General features: G+C 43.2%; 1 protein-coding gene across 7 annotated transcripts in view; it reads left to right on the top strand.

Moving 5' to 3' along the window:
- cdon (cell adhesion associated, oncogene regulated) overlaps positions 1 to 21,485 on the top strand; it is a 287,217-nt gene that overhangs the window by 216,665 nt on the left and 49,067 nt on the right. For all 7 annotated transcript variants that reach the window (XM_072486781.1, XM_072486779.1, XM_072486777.1 and 4 more), the window contains 4 exons: positions 7,139 to 7,446; positions 11,403 to 11,577; positions 15,971 to 16,105; positions 20,863 to 21,069. In XM_072486781.1, coding sequence (XP_072342882.1) covers positions 7,139 to 7,446; positions 11,403 to 11,577; positions 15,971 to 16,105; positions 20,863 to 21,069 — 825 coding nt within the window. The remainder of the gene's footprint in view (positions 1 to 7,138; positions 7,447 to 11,402; positions 11,578 to 15,970; positions 16,106 to 20,862; positions 21,070 to 21,485) is intronic.

Raw genomic sequence — 21,485 nt, 5'->3', positions numbered from 1 at the left:
GCTTAAAGTTCGGACTACTATACCCGGCTCGCCTATGGGTGACCTATGGTTCGGCGGAGGAGGCAGCGGGCGTTATGAAAGAGAATGGACTGGCAGGAGAAGAAGTACCTTGAACTTTGATTGAGGAGAACTGAACTATGTTGTAAAAACTTTGGGTTTCATGTTGTTTGGATTTCTTTTGTTTTTTCTCCGTTTTCCGGTTCTGTTTGGGGTTAGGCTGGTTTACAGTTCTTTGTTAAGGGATGAGGGGTGGGTCTCTGTGTTCAGACCGTGGGAAGATTGTTTGTTTGTACTTCTTGCCTTTGTTTTTACTGTTTGCACTAAGAGCGGGGGAGGGGAATCAGTGGGGAGTAGGATGCTAGGCGCCATGGGCAGGGGCTGCCAGGCTAGCTGGGCGGGCTAGTTCACAGAAGCAAAGTGGGGGGTGAGCTGAAGATCGATGTGGGGGGTGATGGGATGGGGGAGTGGGAGTGTGGGGGCGAGGCGGATGGGAGGGGGAGTGGGAGTGGGGATGGGGAGGGGACTTTCAAAGTGGAGGAGGAGGAGGGCGGATGATGGTATTTAGCCGAGGACAGGCCAGGGGAGATGTGGGGCACGAGCCGCAGACTGGCCTAGGAGAGATTATGGTTGATCGGCAGAGGAGAGGTGCTCCCCAACCAGGCTGGTCACGTGGAACATTCAGGGACTGAATGGGCCAATCTAAAGGGCCTGTGTGTTGGCACACTTGAGGCAACTGAAGGCGGACGTGGCCATGTTGCAGGAGACACATCTGAAGGTGGGGGACCAGATTAAGTTAAGGAAGGGATGGGTTGGACAGGTGTTTCATTCGGGGTTAGACTTTAAAACGAGGGGGGGGGGGGCATTCTTGGTTAATAAGCGGGTGGCATTCGAGGTGGGGGCACATAGAAGTGGATCTGGGTGGTAGATATGTTATGGTTAGTGGGAGGCTGGAGGGAATGGCCGTGGTATTGGTAAATATATATGCCCCGAACTGGGATGACGTTGCGTTTGTTAGACGGATACTGGGGACGATCCCGGACCTAGATTCACATCGACTAATTATGGGGTGAGATTTCAATACGGTCCTGGATCCAAGGCTGCTCGGGTTGAGTTCTAGGTCTGGGACGGTATCCGCTATGGCAAAGGAGCTTCAGGAAGTCATGGAGAGCATTGGGGGGGGGGAGTCGATCCGTCGAGATTTGGGAGGCCGAGGAGTAAGGAGTTTTTATTCTACTCCAATGTGCATAAGGTGTATTCCTGGATAGACTCCTTTTTGCTGGCGGAGGTGGTGGATGCTGAATATTCAGCAATAGTGGTGTCAGACCACGCCCCGCACTGGGTGGACTTGCAAATTAGCAAGGGAAAGGCCCAGAGCCCGCAATGGAGGTTGGATGTGGGGCTGTTAGCAGAGGAGGAGGTATGTGAGTGGGTGAGGGAGGCCATGCGCGGATATGTAGGGATCAATGACACGGGTGAGATTTCGGCGGGGGTGGTTTGGGAGGCACTGAAGGCGGTTATTAGGGGGGCAATTCATCTCAATTCGGGCCCATTAGGAGAAGGCTGAGCAGGCGGAGCTGGACAGATTGGCAGGCAAAATTTTACAGGTGGACAAGAGGTATGCAGAGTCTCCAGATGATGTGCTTTTGAAGGAGCGTCAGAGACTGCAGCTGGAATTTGGGCTCCTGTCCACAGATAAGGCAGAGGGACAGCTGAGGAGGGTAAAGGTGCGGTGTATGAATATGGGCGAAAAGCCAGCAAGATGCTCGCTCGCCAGTTGAAACAGGAGGTGGCAAGAAAGATTGGGTAAGTGAGAGATACAGGGGAGAAGTGGTTTTGGATCCAGCGGGGGTAAATGATGTGTTTTGGGAGTTTTACAGTAAATTGTATAAATTGGAACCCCCCAGCCGGGGAGGAGGGTATGAAGCGATTTCTGGGAAGGCTGGAGTTTCCGAGGATAGATGAGGAGTTGGTGGAGGATCTGGGAGCCCCAATTGGGCTTGGAAAGGTTATAGACGGATTGGAAGCGATGCATTCGGGACCAGGCGGATACCTGGTTGAGTTTTATAAAAATGTTTTCTGGGCTGTTGAAAGTGACAGTCCTGCCGAGATTGCTGTTTGTGTTTCAGTATCTTCCAATCTTCATCCCCAAGACATTTTTTAAAAAGATGAATGCGGTGATCTCGGGTTTTATATGGGCCGGGAAAGCCCTGTGGATGAAGAAGGTCCTTCTTGAACGGGGGCATGGGGAGGGGGGCATGTCACTTCCAAACTTTATGAATTACTACTGGGTGGCTAATATGTCAATGGGTAGGAATTGGCAATGGGGGAGGGGTCAGTGTGGGAGCGAGTGGAGGCGGCATCTTGCAAGGGCACGAGTCTGAAGGCTTTGTTAACGGCACCTCTGCCGTTCTCGCCGGCTCGGTATTGCATAAGCCCAGTGGTAGTGGCAGCCCTAAGAGTGTGGGAACAATGGAGGCAGCATATGAGATTGGAGGGGGCTTCGGTGTGGTCAGTGATCTGTGATAACCACCGGTTCGCTCCGGGGGTCTGGGCAGGGCCTTCAGGAGTTGGCAGCGGGCAGAGATTGACAGATTTGGGGATCTCTTCATTGAGGAGGGCTTCCCGGGCCTGGAGGAGCTAGAGGCGGAATTTGAGTTACCGGGTGAGAATGGGTTCCGTTTGTCCGGAGGCAGGCCCCGAAATTTCCTCGCCTCCCACTAAGGGGACTACAGGATAAGGTGTTGTCTAAAACAGGCGTTGGGAGGGGAGGGTATTGGAAATATACAAGGAACTGATGGACTGAGAAGGGGTCCCAATTGGGGAGGTGAAGAGGAAATGGGGGGGAAGAGCTGGGGGAGGGGACTTGGAAGTCAGGTTATGGGAGAAGGACCTGAGGAGAGTCAATGCATCCTCGTCGTGTGCCAGGCTTAGCCTGATCCAGTTCAAGGTGGTCCACAGGGCTCATATGACTGTGGCCCGGATGAGTAGGTTTTTTGAGACGGTGGAGGACAGGTGTGGGGTAAGTCCTGCGAACCATGTACATATGTTTTGAGTGTGGCTAAGGGGATTCTGGCAGGGAATTTCAAATGTCATGTCAGAGGTCCTGGAAGGGAGGGTGACTCCAAGTCCAGAGGTGGCAATATTTGGAGTGTCAGAAGATCCGGGAGCCCAGGGGAGGAGAGAGACCGACGACGGTTTGGCCTTTGCCTCCCTGGTGGCCCGGAGACGGATTTTGCTGGGATGGAGGGACTCGGATGCTCCAAAGTCGGGGGTTTGGGTCAGTGACCTGGCAGAGTTTCTTAGGCTAGAGAAAATTAAGTTTGCCTTAGGGGTTCAGCACAGGGGTTTGCTCAGAGGTGGCAGCCGTTCATCGACTTCTTCGAGGAAAATGACTTTCAGCGGGGGGGGGGGGGGGGGGGGGGGGGGGGCGGGAATCTAATGTATGGGTAGTTAGGATTTAGGGCTGGGGGAGTTGGGTGTGTTATTGTGGGTTTTTGCGTGTGTTCAATCTCTCTGTTTAAAATGTTAAAATTATAAATTCCTCAATAAAATATTTTCTAAAAAAGAAGAAACAAGAGCAGCGAGCTCTCCTGGTGGCCTTCCTAATATTTTCTCCACCAAAAATCTCAGGAGTGGTTGTAATTGATTGGATGTTGGTAGTGCAGAATGGCGAGATACCAATGGTTACTTCATTCTAGGTGTTTCATTCTGAAATATTCTTTCAACAACACAAGGTGATATTTTAGGTGAACTTTTTCCTTCACAGCTTTTAACATTCCCAGTGCAGGCACCACATTGACAAGGTGACTAATTGATCATGATCACCAAAGACCATCTATTTCTACCTCGATTACATTGACCAACATCATCCTGTCTCAGCTCATTGTTACTGAAAATCTCATTCATGCCTTTGGTACCTCTAGACTTTTCAAATACAATTCTGGCTAGTCTCCTACATTCTACCCTCCATAAACCTGAGGTCATCCAAAGCTCTGCTGCTTATGCCATAACTTGCTGAAAGTTCTGATCTCCTATCCCCTGTGCTCACTCACCTAGATTGTCTCCTGATTAACGTCTTTATTTTAAAATTCTCATCTTTGTTTACAAATCCCTCCATGGCTTTGCCTCCCTCTATCTGCAATGTCAGCCTGTCCCAGTACCCTCCGAGATAGCTGTGCTCCTCTAATTCTGGCCTCTTCTGCATCTCCTTGCCTCACCATTGGTGGTCATGCCTTTATTTGCCTCTGCTCCAAGTTCTGGAGTACTCTTCTTAACACCTCTCTGTTCCTCTACCTTGCATTTCTCCATTAAGTCGCTCCTTAAAACCTACCTCTTTGTGCAAGCTTTTGAGCAGCTGACATATCTTCTGATGTGGCTTGTCATACTTTGTATGCTCCTGTGAAGTACCTTGGGATGTTTCATTTTATGCTAAAGGTGCTGTATAAATACAAGTTGTTGGTCATGTTTCCCCTGCGTCTTATAAATACAAGGAAAGGTGGAAAAGTATCATGTGATTTCCTCCTTTATCTTTTTTCCCCCAATCCAACGCTCCTCTACCAACCACCCCCAGCTCCCCATCTTCCTTTGTTCTGTTTATGGTCCACTCACAGCTGACTCAAACCATGAGATTGTATTGTATTTGGTCTTTTCACTTGTCTAATTGGTTTTGTTCCATGTCTCTAAGGAGACATGAGGCTATAAAATCTGTGTCATGCATAGATCTCTGTGATTTTAGAATCCAGGGATTAAGCATCATGATAAGCTGTTTAGGTATGAACATGCTGTATTTCTTGAGGAGAATTATACTGTATTCCTCTGAACATGGTTTTACTCTGTCCTGCAAATGGGCTCATTCTTTCTAATTTTGCAAATTAATGTTTAGTTGAAAAGAATAGATATTGCTGTTTGTGTACAAAAGAAAGATCTTGGCATTAAGTCTACAATGGCTTTGGGATATTGGAGTTTTCAGATACTCCCAGAACACAACAGCATTGCCTGAGGGGAGCACACATGTAAATATATGTTTGCATGTGACTGCAGATGTGTGTGCATGCGTGTATGCATATGGTTAACATATGTGCGTGCTAGTGGTAAGTAGCTGCTTTTATGTCCTTGGAACTGCAATGGAATATTTCTTGCAACAAAGACATTTTATATTTTACAACAGAAACTGAAAACTCTTTATTGAGCACTTAGTTCTATCTTCTGCCATGGTTTCAAGAGAATTACCTATTGTGGGCAGTCCAGCAGAACATACAAACAGTCAAAATAGGAGCAGAAGTGGACCATTCGGCCTCAAGCTTGGCTCTTCCATTCCAATAGACAATGGCTGAGCTGTTTGTATTTGTTCCACATTCCCATCTACCTCCGATAACCTTTGATCCCCTTGCCTAAGAAGAATCTATCTATCTCTGGCTCAAAAATATCCAGTGATCTTGCTTCCACCGCCTTCTGAGGCAGAGTTCTATGTTGTACAGTCCTCTGAGAAAGCATTTCTCCTCATCTCTGCCCTATAACGGTGACCCCTAATTTTCAATCCATGCCCCCTACTTCTAGACTCGCTCACAACAGGAGACACCCTTTCCACCTCCACTTTGTCAAGACCATTCAGGATCTTGTATACTTCAAACAAGTCTTCCCTCATTCTTCTAAAGTCCAGTGGAAGTAGAATATAGCTGGCCATCCAAGAAACTTGAAAATCTATTGCAGTGAATTAACAATGGTCCATTTATGATCGCCTTGACCACATTCTTGAGTGACTGTAAATAAAATTTGCTAATAGTTAACAGGCTACCTTTGTTCTCTGCTGGGTTCCCTTAAGTCCCCTTGATTGTTTAATGGGGCAGCATGGAAGGAGCTTTATCTACATCTAACACTGGCATTAAATACAAAAAACTGAGATGTATTCCATTACGCTACGTAGCCATGTCTCATCTCATCAACCACAAAAGCTCAGAGTTTTCTCTAGTAGTTATTTGTGATAAGAGAGGGCACAAAGAATGGTATCTGGTCTGAAATAAGAATCCATAAAGGATGTGCCCGAAACCTGTGTGCCAGCTGCTGCAGCATGACGTCTTCCTACTGCGAACATGCCAATTTTAAAATAGTGGCTCACAAAGCTGGAGCTGCAAACCTCTAACTTCTTCAATCTTTACATTTTAAAACAAAACTTCCAATGGAGGGTCATTAATTGGCAAGTGTCACATGAAGAGCAGATCCTTTCGAGGTAGAATTGATGCCAGATAAGCATAGTTTTAGGACAGCTTGCATCAAAAGTTGCCATATTTACACTGCAGTTCTGGATTCATGGCGACAGCAAATTGCTGGGTGCCTCCAAGATATCTATGCAGTCTCTCAAGTGATAATTGAATAATTCTCTGGCACGACATTGTAAAGGTTGGTAGTTTGAAAATCAATATTGCAAATTTATATGATGTTGTAACAAAATGACTTCACTGGAGACCAATATTACTTTGCCTTTGGACGTTCTTTTGGACAGGCGTCTCTTGAGGGAGGGTCCTGCTATCTGTAGGCATTAAGCAGTATCTCACTATATGTCAGCTCTGTCTTGAGGCTGTAACATAGTACAAGAACAACCTTCATTTATATAGTGCCTCTAGCATAGTAAGAATGTTCCACGTGTAACACAAAGCCAGCACCTCCAGGGTTAAGCATGATTGCAACTGAATTCTCAAGTATAAGCACTGAGATCAGCTGAGAGGTGCTGGCAGCCTCTCAGAATTGATAGTTTCTTTGTTATTGAGAGACGTGCCAGTTTCAACAAGTGTGGCCCATCCTTCCCTATGCTGTTGCTGCCTGTGGTATCCTAAATAAATAAACAAGAGCAAACACAGTCTGGCTTCAATTAAATGAGAAACTCTGATAGTTTTTGTTGGTTTTTTTGCAAGAGGCAGTGAGTTGAACATCTGGGGACCATGGAACATGCTTCCTCTGGCTCCAAATAGCAACCTTACTAGTTTGAACTAATGGCATTTTAATGTTTTGGGTGGAGGGGTAGTGGGGGAGAGAAAGAATTTTAAGCAGCCAGCATTCTGCATGCTTGTGGTATCTTGCAATTGGCAACAGTGACTATATTTTTCAGAATAATTACAAGATATTTTTGTCCTTTTTCCACCAGTTCCCTTTGAAACAAAGACCAGGATTGATGACCAAGCGCCCACACCACCAGCAAGAGGTTCAGATATTGTTCAGGGTGACGAAGGTGATGAAAGTATTGATCACGATTATGCCTATGACACTATGCTGCTAGAACATCAGCCGACGAAAGAATCCATTACCCCCATGCCAACTCAAAGGACTCCACCTGATGCTCCTGTTATTCTCAGTGCTACATATACTACCAACCCAGACAGCTATGATTTAACTTGGAGAGCGGGAAAAGATGGTGGCTCGCCCATCAATGCCTACTTTGTCAAGTATCGCAAGGTATAATGTTGTTGCTGTATACAAAACTGGATAAACCTAGATGGGTTTAAACCTTGAGGCCTAGATTCAAAATACAATATAGTTTAAAATCATAGAATCACTGCAGTGCAGGAAAAGGCCATTCGGCCTATCGAGTCTCCACCGTCCCCAAGAGCACCCTACCTAAGCCCATTGCCCACCCTATCCCCGGAACCCAGTAACCCCAGCTGATCTTTTGGACACTAAGGGGCAATTAGGAATGGCCAATCCACCTAACCACATCTTTGGACAGTGGGAGAAAACCGGAGCACCCGGAGGAAGCCCACGCAGACACGGGGAAAATGTGCAAACTCCACACAGTCACCCAAAGCCGGAATTGAACCCAGGTCCCTGATGCTGTGAGGCAGCAGTGCTAACCACTGTGCCACCTCACTGCCCAAAAGTTTGTTGAGATAAAATTCTTGCTGCGGGAATCATGAGTATGCTTGAGAGTGCTCAGTCCCACATCCGTGCCATTTGTCTATTACACTTGTAAGTACATCGTTCTCAACTACCTGTCCAACTCCCTTTTAAAATTATTCATGGAATCGGCTTCCGCCACCTTTTTAGTTGGAGCGCTGCGGAGTTTGACAACACTGACATTTTTGCTACTCATTTACTTCTAATCTCTTCTGTCCAGTGGCTGTAAAAATGCTAATATGAATGAGAAAGTCTGTGTCAACCCATTTCATATTGAATACATAGCTGCATCACAAAATACGTTTGCATTAATCAGCAGTGTCACTCGGGAAGGCCGAAGAAAAATTGTTGTGGTAAATGGAAAAATCCTACAACTGCTCAGTAGGGTCTCCTGACTGAAGAACATTATTGCGTAACACTGAAGGAAGCGTAACTCTGCATTCTATTACACTCTACCTCATGAGTCTCAAATGGAATCTCCTGTGACCACGAAGTCACTTGTGATATTTCTCAGCCTTTCCCCAGCAATTGATACAGTACATCCTCCATCAGTTCTCCGTAATCCTGCTCTGTGGGTGTGCCCATACTTAGTTCCGCTCCGCATATATACAAAAACACATTCAACATATGTTCAGCTGCAGCTTCAGTTTCTACCATTAAATGTCACCTCACAGATCAATCCTTGGTCCTCACCTGCACATTGCTGTCTGTGGCGACACTGGTGAACATTACCAGCTTTAGTTGTCCACTGCCCCCTCTTTTTCTTTTAAATGTATTTTATTACTGACATGTATCAAAACGGGTCACAGCGAATAAACGTCCCGGGAAACATGCTTTCCAGCAATCAACTATGCAGTCTGTACAGATTTTTCCCTTTTCACCACCCCTTCACCCTCCGCCGTGACGAACAGCCCCTCAAGCGTGCTCAGAAACATCCCCCACCTTTCCTCAAACCCCCGTGAAGAGCCCTTAACTCATACTTTATCCTCCCTAATCGCAGGAAGTTGTACAGGTCACCCAACCAAGCCGTTAACCCCGGTGGCAGTGGACCGCCATTCCAGCAAAATTCGCCGCCTTGCAATCAGACATCGGCCTTCCTCCTCTCCATGAGCTCCGGCTTCTCTGAAACAACAAATATTGCCACCAAAGGATCCGGGTCCACCTCCTCCTCCACTATCCTGGCTAAGACCGTGAACACTCCCACCCAGAATCGTCCCAATTTTTTGCAACCCCAAAACATGTACGCGTGATTCACTGGCCCCCGCCCACACCACTCACACTCATCTGCTACCCTCTGAAATAACCCACTCGCCTCCCTGCTCCCCCAGCCACTTGTATATATCCCCAATTCTTCCCTCCCCTTCCACATCCGGAAGCAGCAGTCGCTCCAGGGTGTATCCCAGCAACCTAGGAAACCCGCTCCAGACCTTTTGCGTAAAGTCCCTAAACTGCAGAAAACTGAACTCACTCCCCCTCGGCAGCTCTACCCTCTCCTTTAGCTCCTCCAGACTGGCAAACCCTTCCTCCAATTACAGATCCCTTACCTTGACCAGCCCCACTTCCCTCCACCTCCTGTATACACTATCCATCCACCCCGGCTCAAACCCATGATTCTGGCACAACTGTGTTAGCACCGACATGCCTTCCACCCTAAAATGCCTCCTCAACTGATTCCATATCTTCACCGTGGACTGCATCACCGGGCTCCCTGAATACCTACTCGGAGCCATTGGCAACGCTGCCGCCATCATCATAGCCCTCAAACTAGACCCCTTACACGATTCTTCCTCCATCCTAACCCACTCTATCCATTCTTCCCACCACCGCCGCACCTTGTCAACATTCGCCGCCCAATAATAATGAAGCAGGTTCGGCAAAGCCAACCCCCGCTGCTGGCTCTGCCTCTGTAGCAGTGCCCTCCCACCGTCAGTACCTTCCCCACCCATACAAAGTCAGAAATGATCATGTCCACTTTCCGAAAAAAGGCTTTGGTATAAAGATCGGGAGAGCTTGAAAGATAAACAAGAACCTCGGCAGAATATTCATTTTGACCACTTGGACACTCCCCGCCAATGTTAAGTGCAGTGTATCCCACCTCTTAAGATCCTCCCTGGCCTCCTCCACCAGCTTCGTTAAGTTCCACTTATGGAGTCCCATTCATTCCCTCACCTGAATCCCCAAATACCTAAACCTATCCCTCACTACCGTAAATGGCATTCCCCCCCCTAAATTAGCCCGCTGTCCCAGCTCATTCACCGGGATAACCTCGCTTTTCCCTACATTCAGTTTGTATCCCAAGAACCCTCCAAACCTCCCCAGCAGGCCTGTAATCCTTCCCATACTCTCCAACAAATCTGAAACATACAGCAGGAGGTCATCAGCATAGAGCGACACCCGATGCTGTCCACTGCATCCTCAATCCCATATTGATCTAACTCCAACATCAAGTCCTCTGGATGAGTCATAACTTCTTCCAAATGAATATTGTGAAGACCAAAGACATAATTTCTACCGCCTCCGTTCCTTTGCTTCTCATTCAACTGAGTGGAGCTTCACGTTCTACATCCTACCACCAAGCCAACTTATTTTCATCTCGACAACATCCCTTTCACCAATGAAGCTATCGCATTCTTCAATTCTTTCAAATTGTTGCACCACTTTTTGAAAATTTTGACTGAGTTAGAAGAGGTTCTATTTCTAACCCTAGAAGCATTATAACATGTAATATACAATGTATTCTGCTGCTCAGGTGCAGAGATATTTTACCTCCCTGGCCCCGTTATGACAGAATCCAGCTGGCTTACCTTGAGATATATTAGATGTTAATTGCTATTATTGTTTAAGGGAGTTTACAGATCTGCAAGTGTTTATAAATTCCCTGCACCAGGAGCAGAAAAAACTAGTGCAAATTATTGTTTTCTTTCTCTTTAAATTTATTGTACTACAAACTCCAAATATATGTATAAAAATATAAATTTAAGAGATGAATTGTACTCTCACTGAGACAAAAAAGCAGGATAAAGTTGCATAGGGGAACCTGCTGAAATTGGTTATTTTTGCAATAAATTCTAGACCTGACCTATATCATTACTCTTATAACTCTGTAATTAGAGTTATGGGCTCAGTCATCCACGCAGAATGAATACTTCTGGTTTAGCATCCCTCCCCACAGTAGAATGTCATTATTACACACAAGTTACTGATGTAGAGATGACTATGTCCCAATCTGGTTATTTAGTCACATTACCTATAACAGTTTTACTTGCTTGGAATTGTTTCTTGTCCAAAGCTGCCTACCAGGCTTTCAAGGACTAGTAGTGGTGGAATGTCTGCCTGCCCGGGCCTAGATCAGCCACATTATTTGGAGGGCAAAGGGCAATGATGCGTACAACAGCCGTTGGGAACATTTGTTGTGGTTTCGGGGAGGGGGGTGTTGCTGTGGGGTGAAATAGAACAAAGCGGAGGTTTGCAAGGCACAATACAGGAAATTTGACACCAGCTTTTTGTTTTCCTTGTAGCTTGACAACCATGGGATAATGTTGGGAAGCTGGCATACAATCCGGGTTCCAGGCAGTGAGAATGAACTGCAACTTGCTGAACTTGAGCCTTCTAGTCTTTACGAAGTATTGATGGTTGCACGAAGCGCTTCAGGTGAAGGACAGCCAGCCATGTTGACGTTCCGAACTGGCAAAGGTACAAAATGCAACACTGTACACTGGCAAGTTGTATTTTACATGGGCTGCATTTGTAACTACTGATTTCTGAGCTGGGCTGCCCTGCTGGCTCACTGGGTAAATGTACCACACGTGATATTGTTTCACACAGACCAGGAAAATCCCAGAATCAATCTCTGATTTGTGCTAAAAACAGATTACTGCGGATGCTGGAATCTGAAACCAAAATAGAAAATGCTGGAAAAACTCAGCAGGTCTGGCAGTATCTGTAGAGAGAGAAAAGAGCTCTGTCAAAGCTTTGACAAAGGGTCATCGGGACTCGAAACGTTAGCTCTTTTCACTCCCTACAGATGCTGCCAGACCTGCTGAAATTTTCCAGCATTTTCTCCTTTGGTTTCTGATTTGTGCTATTAGCTAATCTAATAATGGCAGTGAGAGGCTGCTATCATCAGATTATGCTTCTGAATTGAGAACCTAGAATTCAGTATCTGATATCTCTAATTGGAAAATGCATGTATAAGTGCTAATTGAAGGGAGAATTGGGTGTCATTGAGATGTTAATTGTCAAATTCTCTGACAGCACTCACTACCTAGGCCCATACATGAAGAATGATCACTTGGGTAAATTATCAGAGGGTGTTCCAGAAGAGGATAACATTAAAAGCACAATATTTTTAAGAAACAGAATCAAGATGCAACTGACTACTGCCACATTCCCAAACCGAGATATGGACAGAGGTGTATGGAACTACAAATACATGCTCAATAGGAGCAAATCAATACAAATGGAAGGAGATGCAGTGGCATCCATTGCAAGCTAATGATTCTGCACACCAGTTCGATGTAGGCACATTATTCAGTGACGTATAAAACCCTACCCCAAATTTACAATCCCAAAGTTGGGTAATTTGCTGTAGCAAATCAATATGATTTTATCAGCAGAATAGAATTGATGTTAACTTGAGAATTCATGTAGTACCTGTAAAAGCAGCAACTATACATGAGATTATTGGGTAGCTTGTTCACTTTCTAAAATGGGATGTCCAACCACATAAAACAGTGCAATCCTATTTGCACTTGTATTTCTTGTGTATTGCTTTGTCCTGTTGGAATTCATTGGCCTGGACGTTTGAAAAGGCCTCATTGACAAATAAAGAACTTGCATTTATATGCAACCTTTCATGTTCTCAGAATATCACAAATCACTGTACAGCTAATAACGTATTTATGGTAAGTGGTCACTGTGTAACATAGGACACCAAGATGTAATGGTATTGACAACATGTAGATTTATTAAACCATAGATTTAAAATGTATATTAGGCTTCCAGGTTCCATGGCCCAGAATGACACTTTTTTTTTAACACCCTTGCTGTAGAGTATGGTAAGAGTTGAGCAGTCTGGAAATTTGTTTGGTATAGGGTATAATTGTAGAATTTCTTTGTAATTTTGATGTGACTTTCCAATTGATATTACATTATTGCTTGCAAGATCTTCATCACTGCTGATGAATAAGAAACATTGATCTGAAATCTAGATTTTTGTATCTATGTACTCTTATATACCTTGCTACACCGATTTTGCATTCTTTCATACTGATCGACTATTCTTTCTCACTAAAGTTTTAGGTTTTTCTCTGTCAGAAGATGGTGTACTGAAATATTAATTTGTGGCTATTCCTCATTCAGGTTTATCTTGCTGAGCTATTAATTTAAGTGGACTGTGTAATTTACTCATGCTCCAAATGTGGCGTGAGCATTCGTCCTATGTTATATAACTGATGCTTTGTTTGTCGTTCAGTAATATTTTGAATGTGTCAGCATATTAACTTTTTAATGAAAAGAAAAGCCCAAGACTAAAATTCATAATGCTAGGCCAGATCAGTGACTCAATGGGGTCATTGCATCACCAATTGTATAACCGTATCCTTGGTCTACTTATAAATATGATACTACCCGTTTAAAATGGTCATAAAAGATCAGTGAGGGCAGCACGGTGGCACAGTGGTTAGCATTGCTGCCTACGCTGCTGAGAACCTGGGTTCGAATCCCGGCCCTGGGTCACTGTCCGTGTGGAATTTGCGCATTCTCCCAGTGTCCGCGTGGGTTTCACCCCCCCACAACCCAAAGATGTGCAGGCGAGGTGGATTGGCCACGCTAAGTTGCCCCTTAATTGGAAAAAATAATTGGGTACTCTAAATTTTTTAATTTTTAAAAATAAATAAATAAAAGATCAGTGGGAAAATCGTTCAGACTAGAGGCAGGCCTTATTAGAACTACGATTGGATCTGAACATCTCAGGAAATTAAAGCAAACAATTGGAAATAGGTCCTGGCAGGTAATGGTGACCAGAGTGTGACAGAAAGGGACAGAGTGTACACACGAGTCCACCAGCTAATGTGGTCATAGTAAAATGGCTTTGAATTAACAGGAGGAGAAGGATTTGGGTGATGAGAAATTTTGAACTCCAAAGATGTAAGTTGAGGCAATAGAAAAGTATGTTGGTGTGGGTAAAGACAAGCTGAGCGGGACAGGAAGGGTCGTAGTTGCACCAGAGAGTAAGATCCATGGAGGGAAAAGTTATTAAAAAATTAAATTATCTGAATATGCAGAGCATCCACAATAAGATGGATTGTGTCACAAATAGCGCTAAATGGTTTAGATCTAATTATCTGTATAGAGACAGGTCTACAAAGTGACCAAGGGTGGGAAACAAACATTCCAGGGTTAGCAACATTTTGAAAATACAGGCAGGATGGAAAAGACAGACAGATGAGGCAACCTTGATCGTAAAGGGTGATATAAGGACATTAATGAATAGGGATCTTGGCATAGAAAATCAGTAAGTAGAATCCGTATGGGTAGAGATTAAGAATAGCAAGGGTCAGAAAACACTGATGGACGTTATTTAGAGATCCCCCCCCTAACTGTAGTTAACCCATTGGACAGAGCATTAAACAAGAAACAATTGGAGCTTGTAAGAAAAGCAATGTAATAGTTGTGGAGAAACTTTAATCTTCATATGGAGTGAACCAAACAAATCGGCAACAGTTCTCAGATGAGTTTGTAGAATGCTTTCATGACAGTTTTGGGAGCAACTAGAGATTAAGATATTTCAGATATGGTATAGTGCAATGGGCATGGTAAATTAATAATGTCATAGTTTAAAAATCCACTGGGAAATGGTGATCATACAATTGAAATCAACATGAAGTTTGAAAATGACATATTCCAATCACGAGCAAGAATCTTAAACTTAAAACCAATTAGATAGATATGAGAGGAGAATTGGCTATGGCCAAAGAGGAAAATAAACAGTGGGGAACATTTAAAGAAACACTTCAATATTTTCAACTAAGATTAATTCCAGTGAAAAACAAAAATGCAGTGTGAAGCATCCATCCTTGGCTGGTTTAATAATGATAATACTAGATTAAAGGAAAAGGCTTAGTGTTTCAAAGATTAGCAGCAAACCTGAGGATTGGGAGTGATTCAGAAACTAGTGGAGGGGATCACCAAAGTTGAAGAGGGAAAAAATAAAATGAATTAACTAGTCAGGACTATGCAAACAGATTCATAGAATCCCTACATTTCAGAAGGTGACCATTCAGCCCATTGAGTCTACGCAGACCCTGTGAATGAGCACCCGACCTAGGCCCACTCTCCGCCCAATCCCTGTAACCCCACCTAACCATTGGACATGAAGGGACAATTTAGCATGGGAAATCCACCTAACCTGCACATCTTTGGACTGTTTACGTCTTCATATTTAAGAAAGGATATACTTGAAATGGAGATTGAACAACAAAGTTTCACTAGATTGGCCCCTGGGATGAAATGGTTATCATCTGATGACAGGCTGAATAAATTGGGTCTATATTCTTTGGTGTTTAGAAAAATGACAGGTGATCTCATGGAAACATTCAAGATCCTGAAGGGGCTTGCCTGGTGTAGATACTGAGATGTGGTTTCTCCTGGCTGCGGAATCTAGAATAATAGGACAAAGTTTTGGAACACCAGGCTGATCATTTAGGACTGAGATGAGAAATGTCTTCACACAAAGGGTTGTGAACCTCTGAAATGCTCTACCCCAGGAGATTGTGAATGCTCCATCATTTAATATATTTAAGGCTGAGATGCCTGATTTTTGGCCTTTCAGGGAGCCATATGGGATGAGGCAGGGAGATGGAGTTGAAGCCCACGATCAGTTCTGATAATATTGAATTGTGGAACAGAGCGTGTATGGTGTTCTTCTGCCATTATGTCTAGTGCGCTTGTGTTCATTGAGAGCAGGACAAAGTAGTCCTTAATGTAATGACTGAGTATTGCTGTGAATATTTTGCTGTTTAAAAAGAAAATGCTTTATGTTCTTCGTTCTGACATGATGTTGATTTTATTCCCATCCTCGCAACAGGGCGATCCTCCACCTCGAAGAAAAACTCTCGGACACCATCACAACCAGCAGGAGTTCCTAAGCAAACAGCAATTGAGGATAAAAATGGCAATAATTTTGGCGTAGTAATCCATGATCCAGCACGACACAGCGGAGGTAAGACTCTTCTACAGCCTCTGACCTTAACCTTAACTCAACCCTTTTTATAAAATATCAACCGTTAACCTAACCCTGATCTAATCTTGACACTCTATTCCCCCTTTTATAGAATTTTATTATAACCTGAAAAAAACATTATTGCATGTTTAACCCATCCTTAATCCTAAAAAAACCATAACCATCCCCATCGCATTTACTATCGCATTTACTAACCTAAGCTCTAGATTTCATTACTCTATATAAACAAATCCAGTGTAAACATTAATCCAACTGTTACCCAATCCTAATCCAATCAATAACCCCTCTGAACTTTCTTTATAAATTTCCTAACTCTTGCCCTAACCCTAACTATAATCCAACCGTAACACTCCTTGTCCCAATATAATAAATGGCATTGCCGTAACTTTAGTACTGTTAACGACATTCTTCCCTGATCCCCTCCAATACAAACCACCCAATCCAAGCCACAGGCTCTGATACAATCACAACAATATTTTTTTATTTATATCATGCTTTTAATGTAACAAAGCTTTCCAAGTCACTTCACGGAAGGGATATAAATGCGTTTGACAAGATGCTGCATAAAAGACTAATCTAGAAGGTGTGATCACGGGGGATTAGGGATAGAGTACGAGATTGGAATGAGATTGACTGTCTGACAGAAAGCAGAGGGTTGGGATAAATGGGTTCTTCTCTGGCTAGCGAACTGTAACTAACAGGGTGCCGTAGGGGCCAGTCCTCGGACCTCAACTGTTTACAATTTGTATAAACTATCTGCAAGCAGGGACAGAGTGTAACATAGCAAAATTTGCAGATGATACTAAAATAGGTAGGAAAGCAGGCAGTGAGGAGGATATAAAAATTTTACAGACAGATATAGATTGGGCCAAAATTTGGCACATGGAGTTTAATGTAAATAAATGTCATATTATCCATTTTGGTTGAAAAAAATAGGCCAATTATTATCTGAATGGAAAGCAGATTAAAGATGCGGCTGGGCAGAGGGATCTGGGTGTCTTTGTTCATGAATCGCAGAAAGTCTGTATGCAGATGCAGCATGTAATGAAAAAGGCAAATGGAATGTTGCCATTTATTGCAAAAGGACTGGAGTATAAAAGTAGAGAGGTGCTGTCGCAATTTATAGAGTGTTGGTGAGATTACACCTGGAGTATTGTGTCCAGGGGCAGCACGGTAGCATTGTGGATAGCACAATTGCTTCACAGCTCCAGGGTCCCAGGTTCGATTCCGGCTTGGATCACTGTCTGTACAGAGTCTGCACATCCTCCCCGTGTGTGCGTGTGTTTCCTCCGGATGCTCCGGTTTCCTCCCACAGTCCAAAGATGTGCAGGTTAGGTGGATTGGCCATGATAAATTGCCCTTAGTGTCCAAAATTGCCCTTAGTGTTGGGTGGTGTTACTGGGTTATGAGGATAGGGTGGAGGTGTTGACCTTGGGTAGGGTGCTCTTTCCAAGAGCCGGTGCATACTCGATGGGCCGAATGGCCTCCTTCTGCACTGTAAATTCTATGATAATCTATGGCCTCCTTCTGCACTGTAAATTCTATGATAATCTATGATAATGTGGTGAGGATTCTAGGCACGGGATGCAATGGGGTTGGTGGGAATGGGATTTGACAGAAATAATACTAGATATTGTGATCAATACAGAGGTGAGGATCGTGGTACTCAGAAGTTCGCAGTTATAGGAAAGCAGACTGACAATAGTTCACACTGCATCTTTGAGTTGCATAGATGGTACATACATATCAAATCTATAGGCTGGGTAATATATTGGATTAGGCACTACACCGGTTTTTTCTATTTTAAAATTTGAATGTAGTTATTGGATATATTTATATTTCTGATTTCAGTTGGTAATTTTTGAAATGCGGACAGATGTTGACGTTGAAGAGGAGCTATATTCAGACCGTTTGTTTTCTCTATTACATTTATACAGTCTTTGATATGGCATCAAAGAGGTGCTGAATGGAAGCCAGCAGTTTCCTGCAGTTCAGGATTGGTGCCTACATTGCTACCTGATGGAAGCTAACTGGGACAGATGTGCAGTAAAGGACAGTGTGGAAATCCAGACTGAAGCAGCTCTTGGATTCCTACTGCCTATTGCAGCACTGAGTGGTCTTTCACAGAAATATTCTGTAATATTTCTCAAAATCCAGAACACAAATCCAGCAAAAAGCTTCTGTTGCGCGTAGGTTGGAGAACAGATCTCTGAATTTAAGAGTAGATATGTGGCTATTTTTCTTAGTATGGGCACAGGAACTGCTCTTTTGGGAGAAGTGGTACCAGAATTCAGGACACCGCAGTTAAATCTGAGATCCCTGCATCAAGAATCAACTGAGATTTCCATGCCAGCTTTCAAGAATTAAGTGTTGAATTCAAGGGATTACTTGGTCTAGGCTGTTCTTCTGTTTTTTAGTGTTTATAGTAACCTCTGTAAATATAATGTAATATAGTCTATACTAACAGTGCTATTGACATCTACTGGTAGAGCTTGGTACTGCACCAATGTTTATTGTAATGGCGCACGCTGTCCAATTTCACCTGAAAGTATCTAACTGGAATGTCAATAGACGCTAGCCAACTAATTGGGTCTAACACTGCTAAAAACGATGCTGTGAATATGTGTTTACTAACATTGTTCTTCTGTCTTCTTTGCTCTCTAAAGTTGCTCTGAATTCAGTAAGTATTATTTTGACAAAGCCTAAACTGTGACTTGTTCTTGTGTTCATACTACTTTGCATGACTGCTTCAAGTAGAATGGAAGTACTTTTTTGTATGAGCATGAAAATGCCAAAATTTAGCTGGTTAGAATGCTGTTTTATTACCCCTGAAACTTGGATTCAAATTCAGCCAAGATTTATGGTTGGTTGAAGGTGCCCTCTGTCCACCACCACCCGTAAAAATCTAAAATGAAATTAATTTAAGCAGTCTCAAACACTAAAGCATGTAAATAGCACAAAATTGGGATTCTTGCTGAGGCTACAAGGATGGAAATAGGATTGATTCTTAGATTGGATCTGGGGTTCAGTGTTGGGGCAGCGTAGAGTTTTTATGTTCACCTAACTGAGATATATTTGACCTCAGTATCTTGCATCTCAACATTCTTTAAATATTCCAGATTTGTTAATGGGTGATTATATTGCCAAGTGGTTTTACCTCTGTCAGTGGGTAACACATTCTTTTGGGCATGCTGTTCGTCTCCAGGGAAGACTTTCCTGTTTGACTGGAAAAACACATCAAAGATTTATCTAGTCATGTCTGTGACACCAATCTTGTCGTCTTTATCATTGGCTGAAAAAAGTCTTTTGTCGGCGAATCAAATGTATTCCCCAAATTTGTTCCTTTGTCCAAACTTGGTGGTGAAAGTAAGGAGGCGGAAGAGACAGTAAAAAGATTTTAAACTTGGAATGAGACTAAAGGTGTAAGGAGATGGAACACTAATTACAGATTAATATAAAAAAGATTGAACACCAAGGTGTGAGACATTTGAGTTGGGGTTTATTTTATTTAGCTTAATATTCTCAATTTTTTATGATAATGTGTCAATACATGAGTTTCAAAATCTACAAAATTGGGCAACCCAGGGAGATGAGTGTTTCCCTGGAATTAACTGACAGCCTAACATTTAATGTGGCATAACTAAAATTAGGAACACGAGACAATGAAAGCCATCTGTATTCACTGAATGCCAAGACTGAGGTACTAAATTAAAACACAAGCTGTTCATAGCTAAATTAATTAAATTTTATAAGTAGAATTTTTTAATGAATGTGACTTTTTAAAAGAGATGTTAATGTTTTCCCCCCTCTAACATGTAGTTCTCCCTGTACTGTTCTTTCCTGCCAAGACTCATTGGATCCTACCATAAAGTTTTTTTCTTAATACCTCGCTGAAACGGTTTGGTAGGCGCTTCATGAGATTGGCTGGTGGATAACTGTCATTCTGATCTCTGCTTTCCTTGTGAAATCACTTGTCAGCACATCCTCTTGACAGTGCAGTAAGATGAGGCAATCACCAACATGAGATAGAATCCCGCCACTTTGTGATACAGTGCGATGATGCACCAGAGCATTCTCTGCCACAATTAAAGCCTCAAAATGTCATCAAGAATTTTTTTGTGATTGGCTTGTTTGAATCAGAAAATAATGCACACCTAGCCATTTGATCAGTGCTAGCACTTCTTATACAATTAATAATTAGTGAGTATTGCCATCAATCTAAATTTTAAGGAGCCATTAAAAGTTGCAATTAAATATATTTTTTATTTCAATGTGGTGTTAATACAGTATGCAATTTGTGAGGCAGTATCTCAAATGCTAAACTTCTAAGAAATGTTAATGGATTGTTTATGAAATGTTGAGAATTGTTTTATAAAGACTCAAGAGGCACTCTTTTTTTTCTGCTGCAAAGCTCTTTGTGAGATATTCGCCTTCATTTTATAGGCTGAAGGTACTCTGAATAATGGCAAGAACCTCTGACAGTGAATATAATGGATTAATAAAACTGAAAAAACCTGAATGAGAAACACCCTGGACAGGATTCTGTCTGAAAGAGAGCATAATTCCAGAACTGAAAATTGCAGACATCATCTGTAGGCTGAAACTGTCCCAGTTTTTGCTGCCTTAAAACTCAGATTTTGCCAAATGGCCACTTGATATGCTATCTACATAGGGCCAGTAGTTAACTAATTCAAGCTCTCCAACCCTATTCTGACAGCTCTTTTTCTTCTGTCTAGCCCCTGAGGCACCAGACCGACCGACAATATCAACTGCATCAGAAACCTCTGTGTATGTGACTTGGATCCCAAGAGCAAATGGGGGCTCCCCCATCACCTCCTTTAAAGTGGAATATAAACGGATGGGAAGGAACAGTGACTGGCTAGTGGCAGCAGACAGCATCTCTCCATCTAAACTCTCAGTGGAAGTGCGCAGCCTTGAACCAGGTAATGGCCTAAATAAGTGAAATAAGAACTCTGATTAATCCGATTAAATTCTGAGGGTTGTGAAGGCGGAAAACATCTAAAGCAGTTATAATTGATAGAATCCTGTAAACTTCTGTTTTCTTGTGAAGATATTGTTGCTTGTTATGGTACAGTTCTATGGACAATGGCCTTTAGCAATTCCCTCAACTAGTCACTCTTCATGTGTAAGCCCAGACATTGAGTGTCAGTGAGCAATTTGAAGATGATGTCACCTCGGATGAACCCAATCTTAATTTAACCTGTTACATCACATTCTGGCAAGAGTCAGTGGATAGTGATGCACAGTGGTATTTTTACTCTTTAGATGTAAACTCTTTAGGGGCAGTACGGTAGCACAAGTGGATAGCACTGTGGCTTCACAGCGCCAGGATCCCAGG

Source organism: Scyliorhinus torazame, chromosome 21, assembly GCF_047496885.1.
Source record: "Scyliorhinus torazame isolate Kashiwa2021f chromosome 21, sScyTor2.1, whole genome shotgun sequence".
Classification (NCBI taxonomy): domain Eukaryota; kingdom Metazoa; phylum Chordata; class Chondrichthyes; order Carcharhiniformes; family Scyliorhinidae; genus Scyliorhinus; species Scyliorhinus torazame.
The sequence above is the reverse complement of the archived record's forward strand: the minus strand, read 5'-3'. Positions and strand labels throughout refer to the sequence as shown.